We start from the raw sequence: 14,436 nt of genomic DNA, 5'->3' as shown, positions 1-14,436 counted from the left end.
ATTTGTGGTTTAAGTCATAGAAGCTAGGGTAAGTTTTACCACATTTAATGGCTTAAGAAGGGAGAAGTTAAACAAAAAAACTTTTTGTTTTCTTTGTTTTTGTTGGTTTTAATCTAAAGTCTAAATTATTTCTCTCTAGATTTATTTAAGTAACGTCTACACCCAACATGGGACTCGAACCCATGACCCGAGATCAAGAGTCACATGTGCTACCGACTGAGTCAGGCAGGTGCCCCCGGAATCATTTCTCTCTAAACTGTGGTCTTACTACAGATCATCCTCCACGTGAAAGCTTGTTTTCCAGTTCTAAAAGCAATAAATTGTTCGAATTGCAGGAAATTTTAGAATGCAGAAAAGTTTTAAGGGAAAAGATGGCTTATGGTCATAATCCCACCCTCAATTTTTGGATGAATTTTTTCTCTCTCCATTCTTTCCTTCCACCTTTTCTTCTTTTGTTTAGTTTGTAATTTGACTTTGTCGTGATCTTCCTCTAAATAAAAGTGCTTTGCTGTTTTCCATTGTATTCCATACTGTAAGCAGTTTTGTTCATTACAAATTTTAAATTTGTAAGTAAAATTTTTTGTTAACATTTATTTATTTTTGAGAGACAGGGCACGAGCAGGGGAGGGGCAGAGAGAGAGAGGGAGACACAGAATCCAAGGCAGGCTCCAGGCCCCGAGCTGTCAGCACAGAGCCTGACTCGGGGCTCGAACTTATGGACTGCAAGATCATGACCCGAGCCGAAGTCGGACGTTCAACCAACTGAACCACCCTGGTGCCCCCAAACTGAAATCATTTTTTAGATGTTCATTTTTGAGAGAGAGAAAGAGAGAGAGAGAGAGAGAGAGAGAGAGAGAGCGCGTGTGTGCCGGGGAGGAGCAGAGAGAGAAGAGGACTAGATAGGACGGGAGTGTGGTTGTATAAACCCTGCCATACACTGAGCATTTTCTGTGTCACAAGAACGTTTTTTCTACCAAGCTTCATATACGTGATCTTAACCAGATTCTCAGTAATAGCTTAGTATATTTTACAGGCAAGGAAACCACCTTAGAGGGAGCCTGATAAACTGGGGTCTTCTTGAGACTGGACCCCTTGTTGGCTTTCAGATGGTTTTTAAATGATAGATACTTTAAAAAAAAACAAAAAACAGTTTGCTTTCCAGCTCCCCAGGTGACCTTACCCCGTGCCCCTCCCACGTGGCGGGCCTCGGAGAGGAGTGACTGTAAGTGAGAAAGTATTAAGGGGTGAGGGCAGCACCTCGGCTTCCGAAGGTCAAACGGCTGAGACTGCTCATGCCCCGACTCTAACTTAGAAAAGGAAGGTCGGTGGGAGTGGTTTTGAAACAACTTGGGTCCTTGCCGTGCACAGAATCCTCTTTGAAGGAGCCAAGCTTTGGTGCGCTTAGCTCCGTCATCATTTTAAAAGCTCCTCCCCCTAACGTGCTTGGATGGCAAACTCTAAGATTTCTCTAGTATTCAAGTTCCAAGAAATGGAAGTTTGTTATTTGGCATGGATATTGTTTGAGAATATATTTTATGGGTTTGTTTTGTTTTAAAGATGTGTGTTGAGGAAATATAATTGAAAACAGAACCTCCTTTTTCACCCAGAAAAATCTGTCCACACAGGTAGAGGGAAGAAAACAGTTTTCTTACTGGGTAAGCATTAAACCGGAGGGCCACGGGCCTCACAGGCTGTCCGCTAAGCAGGCTCCAAAGACCAAGAGATGTCACTCTTCTGTACAGTCAAGTGGTTACAACACTTGACATCCATGTTTTCAAGATAAAATTGCTCATTTCCTCACATCTTCATGACCAGAGGTAGGTTTTGCAGTTTGGAGTTCGGTGACAAATGAGGCCCATCTCTACCTAGGAGACTGGGAGACGTCGGGCCTTGTCTTTCTTGAGGATTAGGTTTCAGGGATACCTTTCAGGTGCTAGGAAAACGTTCCTGAGATGGGAGACCGGCTACAGGCTCTTTGGCTTTTAAAGAGATTCACTTACGTTTGGAAAGTGTTGAGAAAGAAATTGTGAACAAAGGGAGGGAGGGAGAATCTCTTCCCTTTATGATCAACTGGGAGAGGGAAGCCTCTTACTTGTAACTTGCCTTTATGCCAGTAATCGTCTAGACCCATTACTTTGCATCTATAACCACGGACTCCCTTGGTGATTTCAGGCTTGGTGGGTAAAATGCCCCGGATCTCCGACATCGTGTTTGTTGCCAGGATCCAAAGGCTCGTCAAACAGTCCTTAGTTTTACCTGTTTTCGCTTACAGAAGTACTTTGACAGCATTTTACGGTCACGGTGTTAACACGTGGTTTTCTTTGCTTCACTATGGGACTTTTAGTAGTTGGCACGTGTTGGGCTTCGTGAGAGTAGGAAGGAAATCCAGACAGCGATACCTGTAGAGTTAAGAGTGTCGGCACCTGTGACACGTTGCGATGAAACGACTGAGTTGTAAGTTGTGTTACCGGTCTCGAAAATGTGTACCGGCAAGCTCTAGATGCTTCTGGACCTTAGATCAGAATGCTTAAGCTGTCTGTTGTCACAGGCCTTTGTCTGAAGGGGTATGGCGGGAGTTAGATGCTAGTTAATGTGGGTGAAGTTTGTTGGTTCGGACTAAACCTTGACTGAGTGTCTGATACCTGGCATGTCTTTTTCCGAGCTATCTGAAAGGGGCTTCTAAAACAGGAGTTTGCATGTTTGTAGTCGAAGTTCTGATCATCAATTAAAATGAGAAAACTTGACCTGTTGGCTCTGTATTTATGAACACGAAATAAGTTTTCATTGTACTTGGTGCGTTAACTCTCTGACGTCTGTACCGAAATGCCTAAGGAAATAATTTGGGTGACGGTAATCTTGTAAGAGTGGAGTTGAATTTTAAAGCATTGTCAGCTTTATTATTTTAGTTAATGGTGTTTTGAGAAAAGGTGTGAGTGTGAATTACAGCGGGGTGGAGCGTGACAGATGAGGCCTTGATGGTGGACAGAGTCTGTATCCTCCCAGGTGGTGGGACAGAATGGAATTAAGCGTCACAGGAGGAGGTAGCTTTAGAAACCCACACAGACGCCAGGAGAGGGGAGATCTGCTCCTGGGAAGCATGGTTACCGACCCACATGGTGTTCCTGCAGTTTCAAAGTCAGATTTTACGGGGCGGGGGGGGGGGGGGGGGGGGAGGATGGAATTTACTGCCAAGAAATCTCCCTTCTATCTAACTGGATTGTGCCAACAACCTGCACACGTTCTCAGTTGTACTAGAACATAACAAAGGCTGATTTTGAAGGCAGCTCTTCCAGGTGTGTACTGTTTTCTTGACTCTGAGTAGAAAAATAAGTTACCAGGAATCTTACTCTGATAAGTGAAGTATGCAAAGTTTGTCAAATAGGAATTTTCTTAAAGCTGGTTTTTAACAATGAGTTTAATGTTCTAAAATATTCTCTCTGATTGCTTTTAGGTTACCTAGGGTGTGAATTAATACAGACTTGGAAACTGAAAGAACTTAGAATCAGCATTTTGAGGTAAATATGTACGTACTACAGCAGTACTAAGACCTGCTTTGTTAGCTGACTAGCAAAACGAACTTGTCTGTGAGATGAGAAAGCATCACCTGTGCTCGAATGGCCTTCGCCCGACTAGACCAGACACGGATGAGTTTCACGGTTTCTTTTCCCGAGCCTCTGGGAGTGGAGACACTTCGGTCATTAGCGTAATGAGCACGAGCAAGATTTGGTGTCAAAGCCGACAAAATCAACATTTGTTATTTAAATTAAGCTTCCCGTGTTAACACACTTCCTTAGTTTTTGATCTGTGATCTTTTACCAGAACCTCACTGAATTTATAGTTCTTTGTAACAGTATTGTTGGGGTGTGTTCTGAATTCTTTTATTCATGAATGAATTCTGTAAGAGAGTTTATAGTGTGGATTGAACTGTTGTGTTTTTAATTCCATTCTGAGAAATTGAAATCGCTGACAGATTTCATGCACGTATCGCGGTGATTGGGATTTCTCAGCCAAGTGCCTCTTTCGGGGATCTTCGTTTCTTTGGTGTACGTGAATTTAGGAAATGACGTATACGTGGCATTGTCATTTTTACCCCCCGTTATTCTAGCTGCTATCTTTAGATTTTGTTTACTGTGTTTGATTTTCTTGTATTCCTTTTGCAGCCTTTTCTTGAACTTTCCTCTAACTTTTTCTTTTCCCCAGATCTCTGGGAATTAGGCATGCTATTGTTGCCAGCCCCCACTCTCTTGTTCTTTGTTTTAGAATAAGACTTCATATCCTAAAATAACCCAAATGTCTTTTGTTTAAAATGTAATACAAAATAATGGTCTTTTATTTAACTCTTCTTATCAATGGGGCTTTCTTGTAGATGTGTTTATATTCAGTTTTAAGTACAGGAACCTTAAACTTGGCTATTTTTGCATTTATTTTTAGAGCAGAAGCTTGGGCATGCTGTGATTTTCCAATAAACTGCTATCACAATGTCAAAATGCAACTCGGACAACAGCAACACAGAGATCTCAAACATTAAAACGGTAAATCTGTGATTTATCTATCATACGTGGAAAGAGGAAGAGAGTTTGTTCGTGTGTTTTACTAAATTATTTCTGAGAAGATACTACGTAGAAGCTACACAATGGCCTCACCAATTTCGTGGATGTAAATTGTTTGTCCAGAAACTTAAACTCTGTCCTCGAGGAGCCATCACAAGGCGTTGTCTGTTGGCTCTGCGAAAGCAGTTAATCAATAATCAGTACATCTGTGAAACTACAGAACGCTTACTTACCAGCAGGGATTCAGAGCTTTTCCTTAAGACCAGCTTAAGGGGAAAAAAAAATCTACTTAAACACACCAAAGAAAGTAAAAATTGGCAAAATTACAGATTGTTCTGTTTTCACATTATTGGATTACCTGTTGAGGTTTTTCATCTTGGATTCGCTTTCCCTAAATAGAAAGTATCTCTGGGGCCAGCCACTGTACATTCAATCGGTGAAGATGAACTTAACTATTGTGACCTTACGGAAAAGCAGGTTGAGAGGGTTAAATCGAGGTCCCCTGTCTCCTCGCAGACCCTCTCCCGCACCCGCCCTCCCAGGAGAGGGTGTGGATTTCCAAAACCTACACAAATACCTTTGGAACTGTGACGATTCTGTTCTGTACGTTATTGTGTGACAGTCGTGACTCTCTTGTTGAGTTTATCAAATACTCGCTTGAACTTGATTCTTCTGCACGCGTGCTCCTACACACGTGTGCCGGTAGAAGAATCAGGGCGTACATGCATCCCTGTGCAAATGCGTGCCAGGTGACCTGATGTCTGCAAGGCACACAGAAGCCGTTTGAAGGTCTTTATCGTCACTCGCGTGGGCACGGTTTTCATTCTACAAACTGCACTGTTTGTCTGCCACGTTCTGGGGGTGGCTTGGTGTGGCGGGCGAACCGAGTGTGCAAGGGAGTCCCAGTCTCACCACTCATACATATTTACTTTTCGAGAGTCTTTTTTTGGAAACAGTTTCAAACGTACAGCGAAGTCACAAGGTTAAGAGTGGGGCAGAGAATCCGCGCTTTGCCCCATTTGCTTAACGTGTTGCACACATTTGCTGTACGTGTATGTGGTTTCTTTGTCTGAACTATTCGAGGAGAAGTTGCGTACATCTCATGGCCCTTTACCCCTGGACGCCGTGGGGTCTGCTTCTTAGGAATAAGTCTGCTTTCTTAAACAGCCTTAGTGCCGTGACCAGCCTCGGTGACTTTGACAGTTCTGTCAGGGGCTCTGTAATGCCCTCTGTGGCATCGTTCTGCAGTACAGGATCCAGTCTGAGATCACTCACTCCCGTTAGCTGTCATGTCTCTTTATAGTCTTTCACCTGGAACGTTTTTAGAGTTTTTCTTTGTATTTTACACATTTTTAAAGGATACAGTCTCCCTTTGGAAAAATAGAACATTCTTCTCATTTATTTTTTTAGACTCTTTCTCGGGACTTATTAGTTACAGTTCTGCCACTGTTATCTCTGTGAGAAAGAACGGTGGCAGCGGTGACAGCAGCAGGAAGGGGTGTCGCGGGTTCCTGGCTCCACGTGGTGTTGGCAGGTGAAGGAAGAACTCTTTGGGGACTGGCATTGCCACCTTCCTCCTTTTTTATTCTCTTCAGCGGTCAGGATTTATGCTGATTTCCTGACCCCTTTTGCCATAGTTTTGATCGGTCTTGGATTGGCATTTGAGTTGGGTGGAGGCCGAGGGAGGGGGTCAGGCTTTCGGCATAAGTCGTCCCAGACAGTGAGCAGCCCACGGTAAGGAAAATGCAGAATGGTTTGACCGGGTGGTAGTCGGTGGGAGGGGCCTGTGGTCTGGGCCGTGGGCCTGCAGAGTGGCCCAGTGGACCTCAGGAGATGAGGTGCCATGGCTTTAGCTTTGGGTTATTGGCAGCCGTGTTTGGTTAACCCACGGGCGTGCAAGCAGCGGGCCTGAGGAGTTGAAAACAGTGAACACTGCGCAGGGGGTAAAAAGAATGGTTGGTGGGGCTTTGGTTCGGTAGACGATGAGCGGATTATTTCTAGGAAGAACACAGTTGGTAGTGTTCAGACCGTGCTCCGCAGTCCTTTGCTCGCCGTCCTCCTCCCAGAGGGATGACGAGAGCGATCGTTGGTCATCCTGGCTGGTCTGTGCCGTCTGACCTGGCCGCACCTGCGTTGCTGCTGTCCTCGGCGCCCGCAGCCCTGTGTCCCCCACTACTTACAGGAGATCACACCGGCACTGGCCAGATGTTGAGTTGTGGTCCCCTGAACTGACCTCTGAAATCAAGGGAGACTGGAGACTTCTCATTGGATTTGATAGAACAGCTTCAGTCGCTGTCCTGTATCATGGTCGTCCATTTCATGCGTCAGGAGATTCAAAGGTTCTCGTCAAGGAACGAAGAGTGGGCTTCTTTCCGGTTTCATAGAGTGATAACAGTGAAAACTCCCAAGCAGTGTGGGGGCAGAAATTTCCTTTGGGGGCAGATAAATGCTGCTGACAGTCAGAAAGCCGATGGTGGACTGCCACGTTGAGGTCTGAGACCCTGACCCTCTGTGTACAGGTTAGGAGTTTGAAAAAGACTCGGGTTTAGTTTGTCATTTTACATAATCCAATTCCTCTTTGGGAAAGAATACGTGAAACACAGAAGAGCCCTTACCTACCGTGAAAAACTCAGAATGGTTGCCCTTTGTCTTGATTCATCTAGGATATGTGTAATTTTAAAGGTAAATATTTAAATCGTTGGTCAGCTGTGCAGTTGAGCTAGGTTGTCAGTTGAGGAAAAGACCTTGTGTGTTTATGGTCTTTAGATACAATGACAAAGTGTTGGCAGGTATCTGAAACTTCAGTGCCTTCCAAACATTATCTCGCAAGTTTATCGATAGTGGCATCAATAGAATTGATAATGCTTGAAAATGTTTGTTTATGCACCTACATGCTTCGCATGTACATATGTATTTAAAGAGGCATCATATTCATATTTTCTTTTAAAGGTATATGACGGGCATGGTTCTCTATCAGTCAATACAGATCCGGATTTTCTTCGTGAGTTCAAAGTATTGTATGATAGAACTATACCATCATTTACTTGCTCACTTCTTATCAGTGCGTTTGAAAGGTATTGCTTGTTCCCAGGTACTAAGGCATCAGTACGTACCCGTGTCCTTGTTTCTTCGTGTAGTTGCCTAATTATTTCAGACAAGTTTCTAGGTGTAGAATTGCCGGGTCGGAAAGTACAGAACGCTTGACTTTTTAAAACAATCCTCTTAGATCGAGAAAAAGCTAAAACAATGACAGGGGAAGTTTGAAAGGGTCCGGAGGAGTGATACTCTGATGTTTCTCTTGTTTCTTGGCTTTCTTTCGTCCTTAACCCTGCATGGTGGTGTAACGGTATTCTTTCTCCCTTTGTAGTAAGCTGCGCTAGAGCAAAATGCAGTGAGAGAAGCACTGGATGAATGAAAGCCCTGCTTTGCAGCCCCTCAGCATGGCGGGCCTGCAGCTCGTGACCCCTGCCTCCTCACCAATGGGCCCTTTCTTTGGACTGCCGTGGCAACAAGAAGCAATCCATGATAACATTTATACGCCAAGAAAATACCAGGTACTGATGAGAACACTAATACTGGAGCGTTTCCACGGAAATGGAGTCAGTTAGCACGCAGTTGACATGTCTTATGTAAAACCCATTTACCTTTTCAAGCTCTCCTCTTCTGAGTAATTTGCTCCTTCCAGATACTTTTGTTCCTAATGGCCCTTTTCTTTTCTAACATCTGCCGGCCGATTGACGTAATCATTTTGTTTGTGAAGTTCCTTATTGTTTCCCCTCTGAAAACCTCTCCCCTCGCAATACCCGCTTGGGTGTGTCTGTCCTCAAGAGCTCGGAGGGAATGGAGACGGTTCGAACCACCACCAACGGGCAGGACCACGGTTACTGTAAACTCAGTTCTTCGTGTTATTCTTGGGGAGTTTTCTGTCCCCCCTGCAAAAATAATTCTCAAACAGATTGTAAACGTTACCCCACGCGTGTTTCTACAACACAGCTGGCCATACGTCACAGGCATTTTCGCGCCTGTGATCTCCTTCTGGAGAGATGCAGAGAGTCTGTGTTTTGGCAGACTTAGCAGAGGAAGACCTCAGGAAGTGGTGAAGTTTCCTGAATTAAGACAGAACCCAGTTTTCCCAGTGTTGTACCCAGATAAGAAGTGTGGCGTCTTCTTCCCCACTGTATTTCTAGGTGGAACTGCTCGAAGCAGCTCTGGATCATAACACCATAGTCTGTTTAAACACTGGCTCAGGGAAGACGTTTATTGCCGTACTACTCACTAAAGAGCTGTCCTATCAGATCAGGGGAGACTTCAACAGAAACGGAAAAAGGACGGTGTTCTTGGTCAACTCTGGTAATGCAGAAATTGTTTTATCATATACTGTGTGGAGGACATTGGATGAGATTTTACGGTTGAGCACATTTTTAAAAAAAGTTTATTTATTTTGAGAGAGAGAGAATGGGGGAGGGGCAGAGAGGGAGGGAACGGGGAATCCCAAGCGGGCCCTGAGCTGTGAGCACAGAGCCCGACGTGGGGCTTAATCTCACAAACTGTGAGATATGACCTAAGACCAAACCAAGAGTCGGACGCTTTACCGACTGAGCCACCCAGGGGTGTCCCGTAAGCACTTTTTCTCTGTGGCTATTAAGTTAGATGATGGAACGTATAGAGGGCTTGAAGAATAATATATTTGTTGAGATTCTGAGAGCAGAAATAGCATTTAGTCTTATCTCTTAACTTTATAGTACTTCTCTTTTAAGCGTCAGCCGTTTTATTTCACAGATGTTAAACCTCAGCTTTTTCCTTAAACGTATTTAATTCTGATGCTACGGTTTTTGCATGGGCTACCTTTCGGAACATAAGCTAATCTGTGTCGTCACAGTTATTTCTGGTTATATTTGTTTTAGCTTTGCAAAGTCCATCAAAAAGTGCTTGATTTATGAGACTGGTAGCATTGTGATTTGTGATTTTACTATGCCAATTACAGAAGGGGAGGTAGGTGCTTCTTAAAAGTTAGATATTCAGTTAGAGTCTGTGATCCTGGATTTGTGTTTGGCTTTACATATTAAAACAAAAAGTATAAAATGTGAACCTGAGCTGCTGGGGCACTGGTCTCCTTTTTTGTTTTCAGATGGTCTCAACATGTGATTCTCCTGTACTTTAAATATATATGAGACCGTCTTATTTCTTGGCAAAACGATCTGATTTTACTGAAGAAAACAGGAGTGGGGGGTGGATCTGGAGTAGTTCCCATTCCAGCCTAGAAGTTCTGTTCTTAGGTTGGGAAAATCGGCTGTAAAGAAGGAGGGTGGCATAGGGTTCTCTGAAGTGAATGACGGAGGACCAGGTCTTAAGTCTAGTAAAAGCATTTTGGAGGATCACCTTGGAAATACAGTTTTCAATTGGCTATCTAAAAAATCGGGGGTTAGGTAATGATAGATAATAATAAGGATTTCCTTAGCTGTCTTAATCATCAGTAGTCCAGAGAACCAGCTAGGTAAGATTTGTCCTATTTACAAGGAGTATTTGTATCTGTAATCAGCAAACCAGGTTGCTCCACAAGTGTCAGCTGTCAGAACTCATTCAGATCTCAAGGTTGGGGAATACTCAAGCCTGGAAGTAAATGCAGCTTGGACAAAAGAGAAATGGAACCAAGAGTTTACTAAGCACCAGGTAAGACTTGGAAAGAAATTTCCCTTTGTGAATCCCTACGAGTCCTCAACTTCGTTTATAAGATGACCTTTAGTCTTGGTTGTCTTTGTTTAGTTTGAAAACTCGTTCCTGTACTTTGTCAGCCTAGGAACCAGCCCTCCCGTACTCTTTCTCACGGTCTAAAACCAAATGAATAGGCACGTATAATGTTGCTCTTACTGCACAGGAGAGAAACAGCTTTGCAGTGTGATTTACTGGCTGGAAAAACACAAATTCTGATGACGTACTTCCCGCTTGTGGATAACCTGCTTTTCAGAAAATTTACGCTTGAGTTAAGTGTCTTGAGACTGGAGACGCTTCTCGGTTGAGACCTTTGGGTCTTTGACCAGAGACTTCCTCTGACTTACACGTTTGTGTGGAGCCAGCATGCGTAGAGGGTCTTTTTGGTGTTGGTGTGTCTGAAGCGGTTAGGAGGTGCTCCGTAGCTCAGCTGGAGCAGTGCACACGGACTAGCATGTCTCGCACACGGGGTTGAGTCCTCATCAGTAAAACATTGAGATGTCCGCACAGAGACAGTGCCCTGAAAAGAACATTTGGTCGGTGTCTTCTTCCAGAAAACCTTGTCAGTTCAGCGGGAAAAAAGAGGAAAACACAGGGTGAATTGTGTTGTCATTTGATTAAATTAATAGGTCTCATCAGTCAAAATGGGGCTAATAGGAACCTGGAAACCTGAAGTAGTTTTAGGAGACTTATCATAAAAGCATGGTCCCTGTTATCAAGAATTTTTTTCCCCTAATCTGTTTCCGTATTTGCCCATCTCTGCTTCTTGGTTCCAAAGTATTAGCTTGCATACATTTAGAACGTCTGTTTTGATTTTGACTAATGAGTTCCTCACTTCTCGCCTACAGAACGGTGGCTCCGTAATCTGATTTAATAGAAGTGTATCCAGGCAGGTAGGCAGGTGAACGCACGTTCGTACACTGATGTCAGCTTCCTCTTAGGTTCTTGTTATGACCTGCTATGTCGCCTTGAATGTTTTGAAAAATGGTTACTTATCGCTGTCGGACATTAACCTTTTGGTGTTTGATGAGTGTCATCTTGCGATCCTAGACCACCCCTACCGAGAAATTATGAAGGTAAGTTTTTAGGTTTTTATCAGTCTTAATGCAAGTCAAAAATTCCTGAGAATAAGCGGTGTTTTTATATATCAAAAGCAGTAATATCCGTTACCAGTTTTGGGAGCTTCATTCCCTGTATGAACGGGTGAATGTGAAATTAATTTTCACTGAGATCTATAATAATGAACTGTCGTGCGTAACCTATAGTAAATCTAGTCCTGGGATAAACTTTTAAGCGTACGTAAATGAAGTACGTAATGCGTGATACATCCGTTATATCATCTGTCGTAGCACATTGACATACGCTTCTTGGATACAGGGATCTTTGAAACAGGCTCCAGTCATTCCATAAGTCATACTTTTAGTGTCTGCCCATCTTCCTGATTTGTGTCAGTCTGGCAGTGTCTCTGTCGTCCTGGCCTCGCAGAACGAATGCCTCACTGTCAGCATCTCTTATCGTGTCAGCTCTGTGAAAACTGTCCATCGTGTCCTCGTATCTTGGGACTGACTGCTTCCATTTTAAATGGGAAATGCGATCCCGAGGAATTGGAAGAAAAGATTCAGAAGCTGGAGAAAATCCTCAAGAGTAATGCTGAGACCGCAACTGACCTGGTGGTCTTGGACAGGTAGGCGCTCGGCTGGAGTTTCCCCTTCCGTCCCTTTCCTGGGGCCTCCTGGGCAGCGCCTGTACAAGTGGACGGGTGCCTGAGGCAGGGAACGAGCGAGTCTGAGAATCCTTAGGGCAGGGACGTCCCCTTGTCTCCACAGAGAACAGCAGATGGAGGGGCTTCGTCTCTCAGAAGATGGCATGAGCGTGGGCCCCTCCTGTTTGCTGATGTGGACGAGGACCGGGAGCCAGGACAGGAAGCTTGTTTCTGCCCACGTGTGTGCACGGTCGTTCCAACCTGAGTGTCCGCGTGATACTTTGCAAGAACACGACTTTGTGGACAGAATTCAGTGTTTTGCGCTACGTTTAAAAAAAAAATTTTTTTTTTAATGTTTATGTTTGAGAGGGAGAGAGAGAGACCGAGCGTGAGCAGGGGAGGGGCAGAGAGAGAGTGGGAGCCAGAATCTGAAGCAGGCTCTGCGCTGTCAGCACAGAGCCCGACGTGGGGCTCGAACTCACGAACTGCGGGGTCGTGACCTGAGCTGAAGTTGGACGCTTAACCGACTGAGCCACCCGGGCGCCCCTACGCTATGTTTTAAACTGATTGGAAAAACCCCGGTGTTTTGCAAATGGGTGTGACTGTGTGAGAACAATGTTGTTTATGCTTTCTGGGTTTGTGTCTTTGGAAAGGTAGCTGCTTTGAGTTTCAGTAAAACGTGCACACATACACACTTTTTGATTTGAGTTGGTGGATGGGAGCTTATACCAATTAGGTTTATAATTAAGTTGATTCAACTCACATTAAAGCATCCTTATAGGCGATAGTTCTTGGAACAGTTATAATGACTAGAGAAGCCGATTTCTCAGGGAGTTAAATCAGACAGGTTTTGAAATCCTGGCTTCCACTGACTGGGAGTTGTATGACTTCAGGCGAGTCCTTTATTGTCCCAGAACCGGTAAAGTGATGTTGACAGTGGTTTCGGGGGATTCCTTGATGATCAGTCACGTTGGTACATGGAAAACATCTTGCAGTGTACCGGCCATTTAATAGGAACTTGGGGAAAGATCTCTTTGTAGAACGAGAAGAAAAGGTAATGTTTCAGATCCGTGGGATGTAAGGATTCAAAATACATGAAATGCACGCATGAAATACAAATCTCGCGACATTTCGGACGTGGTGTTTTTGACTTTCTCGAGCCAGAATGAGCTGATGTGGCAGTGAAAGGCTGTACTTTCGTTCCGAATTAGATTGGGAAGCCTGCACTACTTGAGGTTTGCAGAAGTAGAGGTATTAGGGCATTTAAGTAAAACTGATAAGTGGTCTATTGAACCTGGTACTTCCCAGTTCTCTAAGCGTGACTCTCTGGTTAAGTATAAATTCTGATGGAGAATAATGAAAACCGTAGTATTTACACATGTCTTTAGTGTATTTCATTTCCTTAATTGTTGTTAGTGCTTTCATTTAAAAATTTTTTTCAATGTTTATTTTAGAGAGAGAGAGAGAAAGCGAGTGCGAGCATGAGCGCCGGGGGGGGGCAGAGGGAAAGGGAGCCAGAATCTGAAACAGGCTCCAGGCTCCGAGCTGTCAGCACACAGCCTGATGGAGAGCTAGAACCCACGAGCCATGAGATCATGACCTGGGCCGAAGTCGGACACTTAAGCGACTGAGCCACCCAGGCGCCCCAGTCATTGTTAGTGTTTTCGAATATTATGTGCTGTTCTCGTTGTCCTAGTTCATGAAAGGCATAAGAGATCCAAGGATGATACCATAATCGGTTCAAAGTTAGGTGAGTTTTCCTTACAAGGATATGGTAAAAACACATTAAAATAAAGTTGAATTTGCAGATGCTAAGAGTTTCGAGTAGTGTGGAGGTGGATAGATTCAACGATAGCATTTTCCCTCTATGATCTGCCCCCGTCCCTATTTCTGTGTCTGAGAAGTAATCATTATTGAGTTGTTTGAGTATCTCGATGCCCAAAGAGGCAAAAGCTGAAAGTCTAAACCTACAAACCCTGGGGTAATAAGGTCACGATAAGACTCACAGAATTCTTGGAACGTGGGCTCTAGACAGTCCCTCCTAGAGCCCTCCTGAGCAAGCGTGGCACATCTGAAAGTGGGCGCCCTGGGAGGAAGACCACTGCGAGCCTGCCTGTGATCCCAGGGTGTAGACACATATTCGGGGATCGTAGTGCGGGAGTGAGTTCACTGTGGCAGTGACACCCGTTGTTTCGTTACAGATACACTTCTCAACCGTGTGAGATTGTGGTGGACTGTGGGCCGTTCACGGACCGAAGTGGCCTCTATGGCAGGCTGCTGCTGGAGCTGGAGGAGGCACTGAACTTTATCAACGACTGTAACATATCTGTGCGTTCGAAAGAGAGAGATTCGACTTCAATTTCTAAGCAGGTAAGCGTGTACAAGTAAGTAGAGAAAGCAGAAGATGAGTTTTCCTGTCGAAACGACAGTGTGCTTCTCGTGAGGCTGTTGGTATGTTTTAGTTCAAGGACTTGT

At 44.3% G+C, this 14,436-nt stretch overlaps 1 protein-coding gene across 3 annotated transcripts in view; it reads left to right on the top strand.

The window, feature by feature from the left end:
- DICER1 (dicer 1, ribonuclease III) overlaps positions 1-14,436 on the top strand; it is a 73,533-nt gene that overhangs the window by 17,581 nt on the left and 41,516 nt on the right. For 2 of the 3 annotated variants that reach the window (XM_030319888.1, XM_030319889.1), the window contains exons 2-9: positions 3,452-3,515; positions 4,432-4,532; positions 7,918-8,104; positions 8,738-8,900; positions 10,090-10,220; positions 11,201-11,335; positions 11,783-11,943; positions 14,163-14,331. In XM_030319888.1, the coding sequence (XP_030175748.1) occupies positions 7,958-8,104; positions 8,738-8,900; positions 10,090-10,220; positions 11,201-11,335; positions 11,783-11,943; positions 14,163-14,331 (906 nt within the window). In that variant the 5' untranslated portion in view covers positions 3,452-3,515; positions 4,432-4,532; positions 7,918-7,957. The remainder of the gene's footprint in view (positions 1-3,451; positions 3,516-4,431; positions 4,533-7,917; positions 8,105-8,737; positions 8,901-10,089; positions 10,221-11,200; positions 11,336-11,782; positions 11,944-14,162; positions 14,332-14,436) is intronic. The other variant, XM_030319890.1, reaches the window with a different exon arrangement.

The sequence above is a fragment of the Lynx canadensis genome, chromosome B3 (assembly GCF_007474595.2).
Source record: "Lynx canadensis isolate LIC74 chromosome B3, mLynCan4.pri.v2, whole genome shotgun sequence".
Taxonomy (NCBI): Eukaryota; Metazoa; Chordata; class Mammalia; order Carnivora; family Felidae; genus Lynx; species Lynx canadensis.
This window is presented reverse-complemented; position numbering and strand designations above follow the sequence as displayed.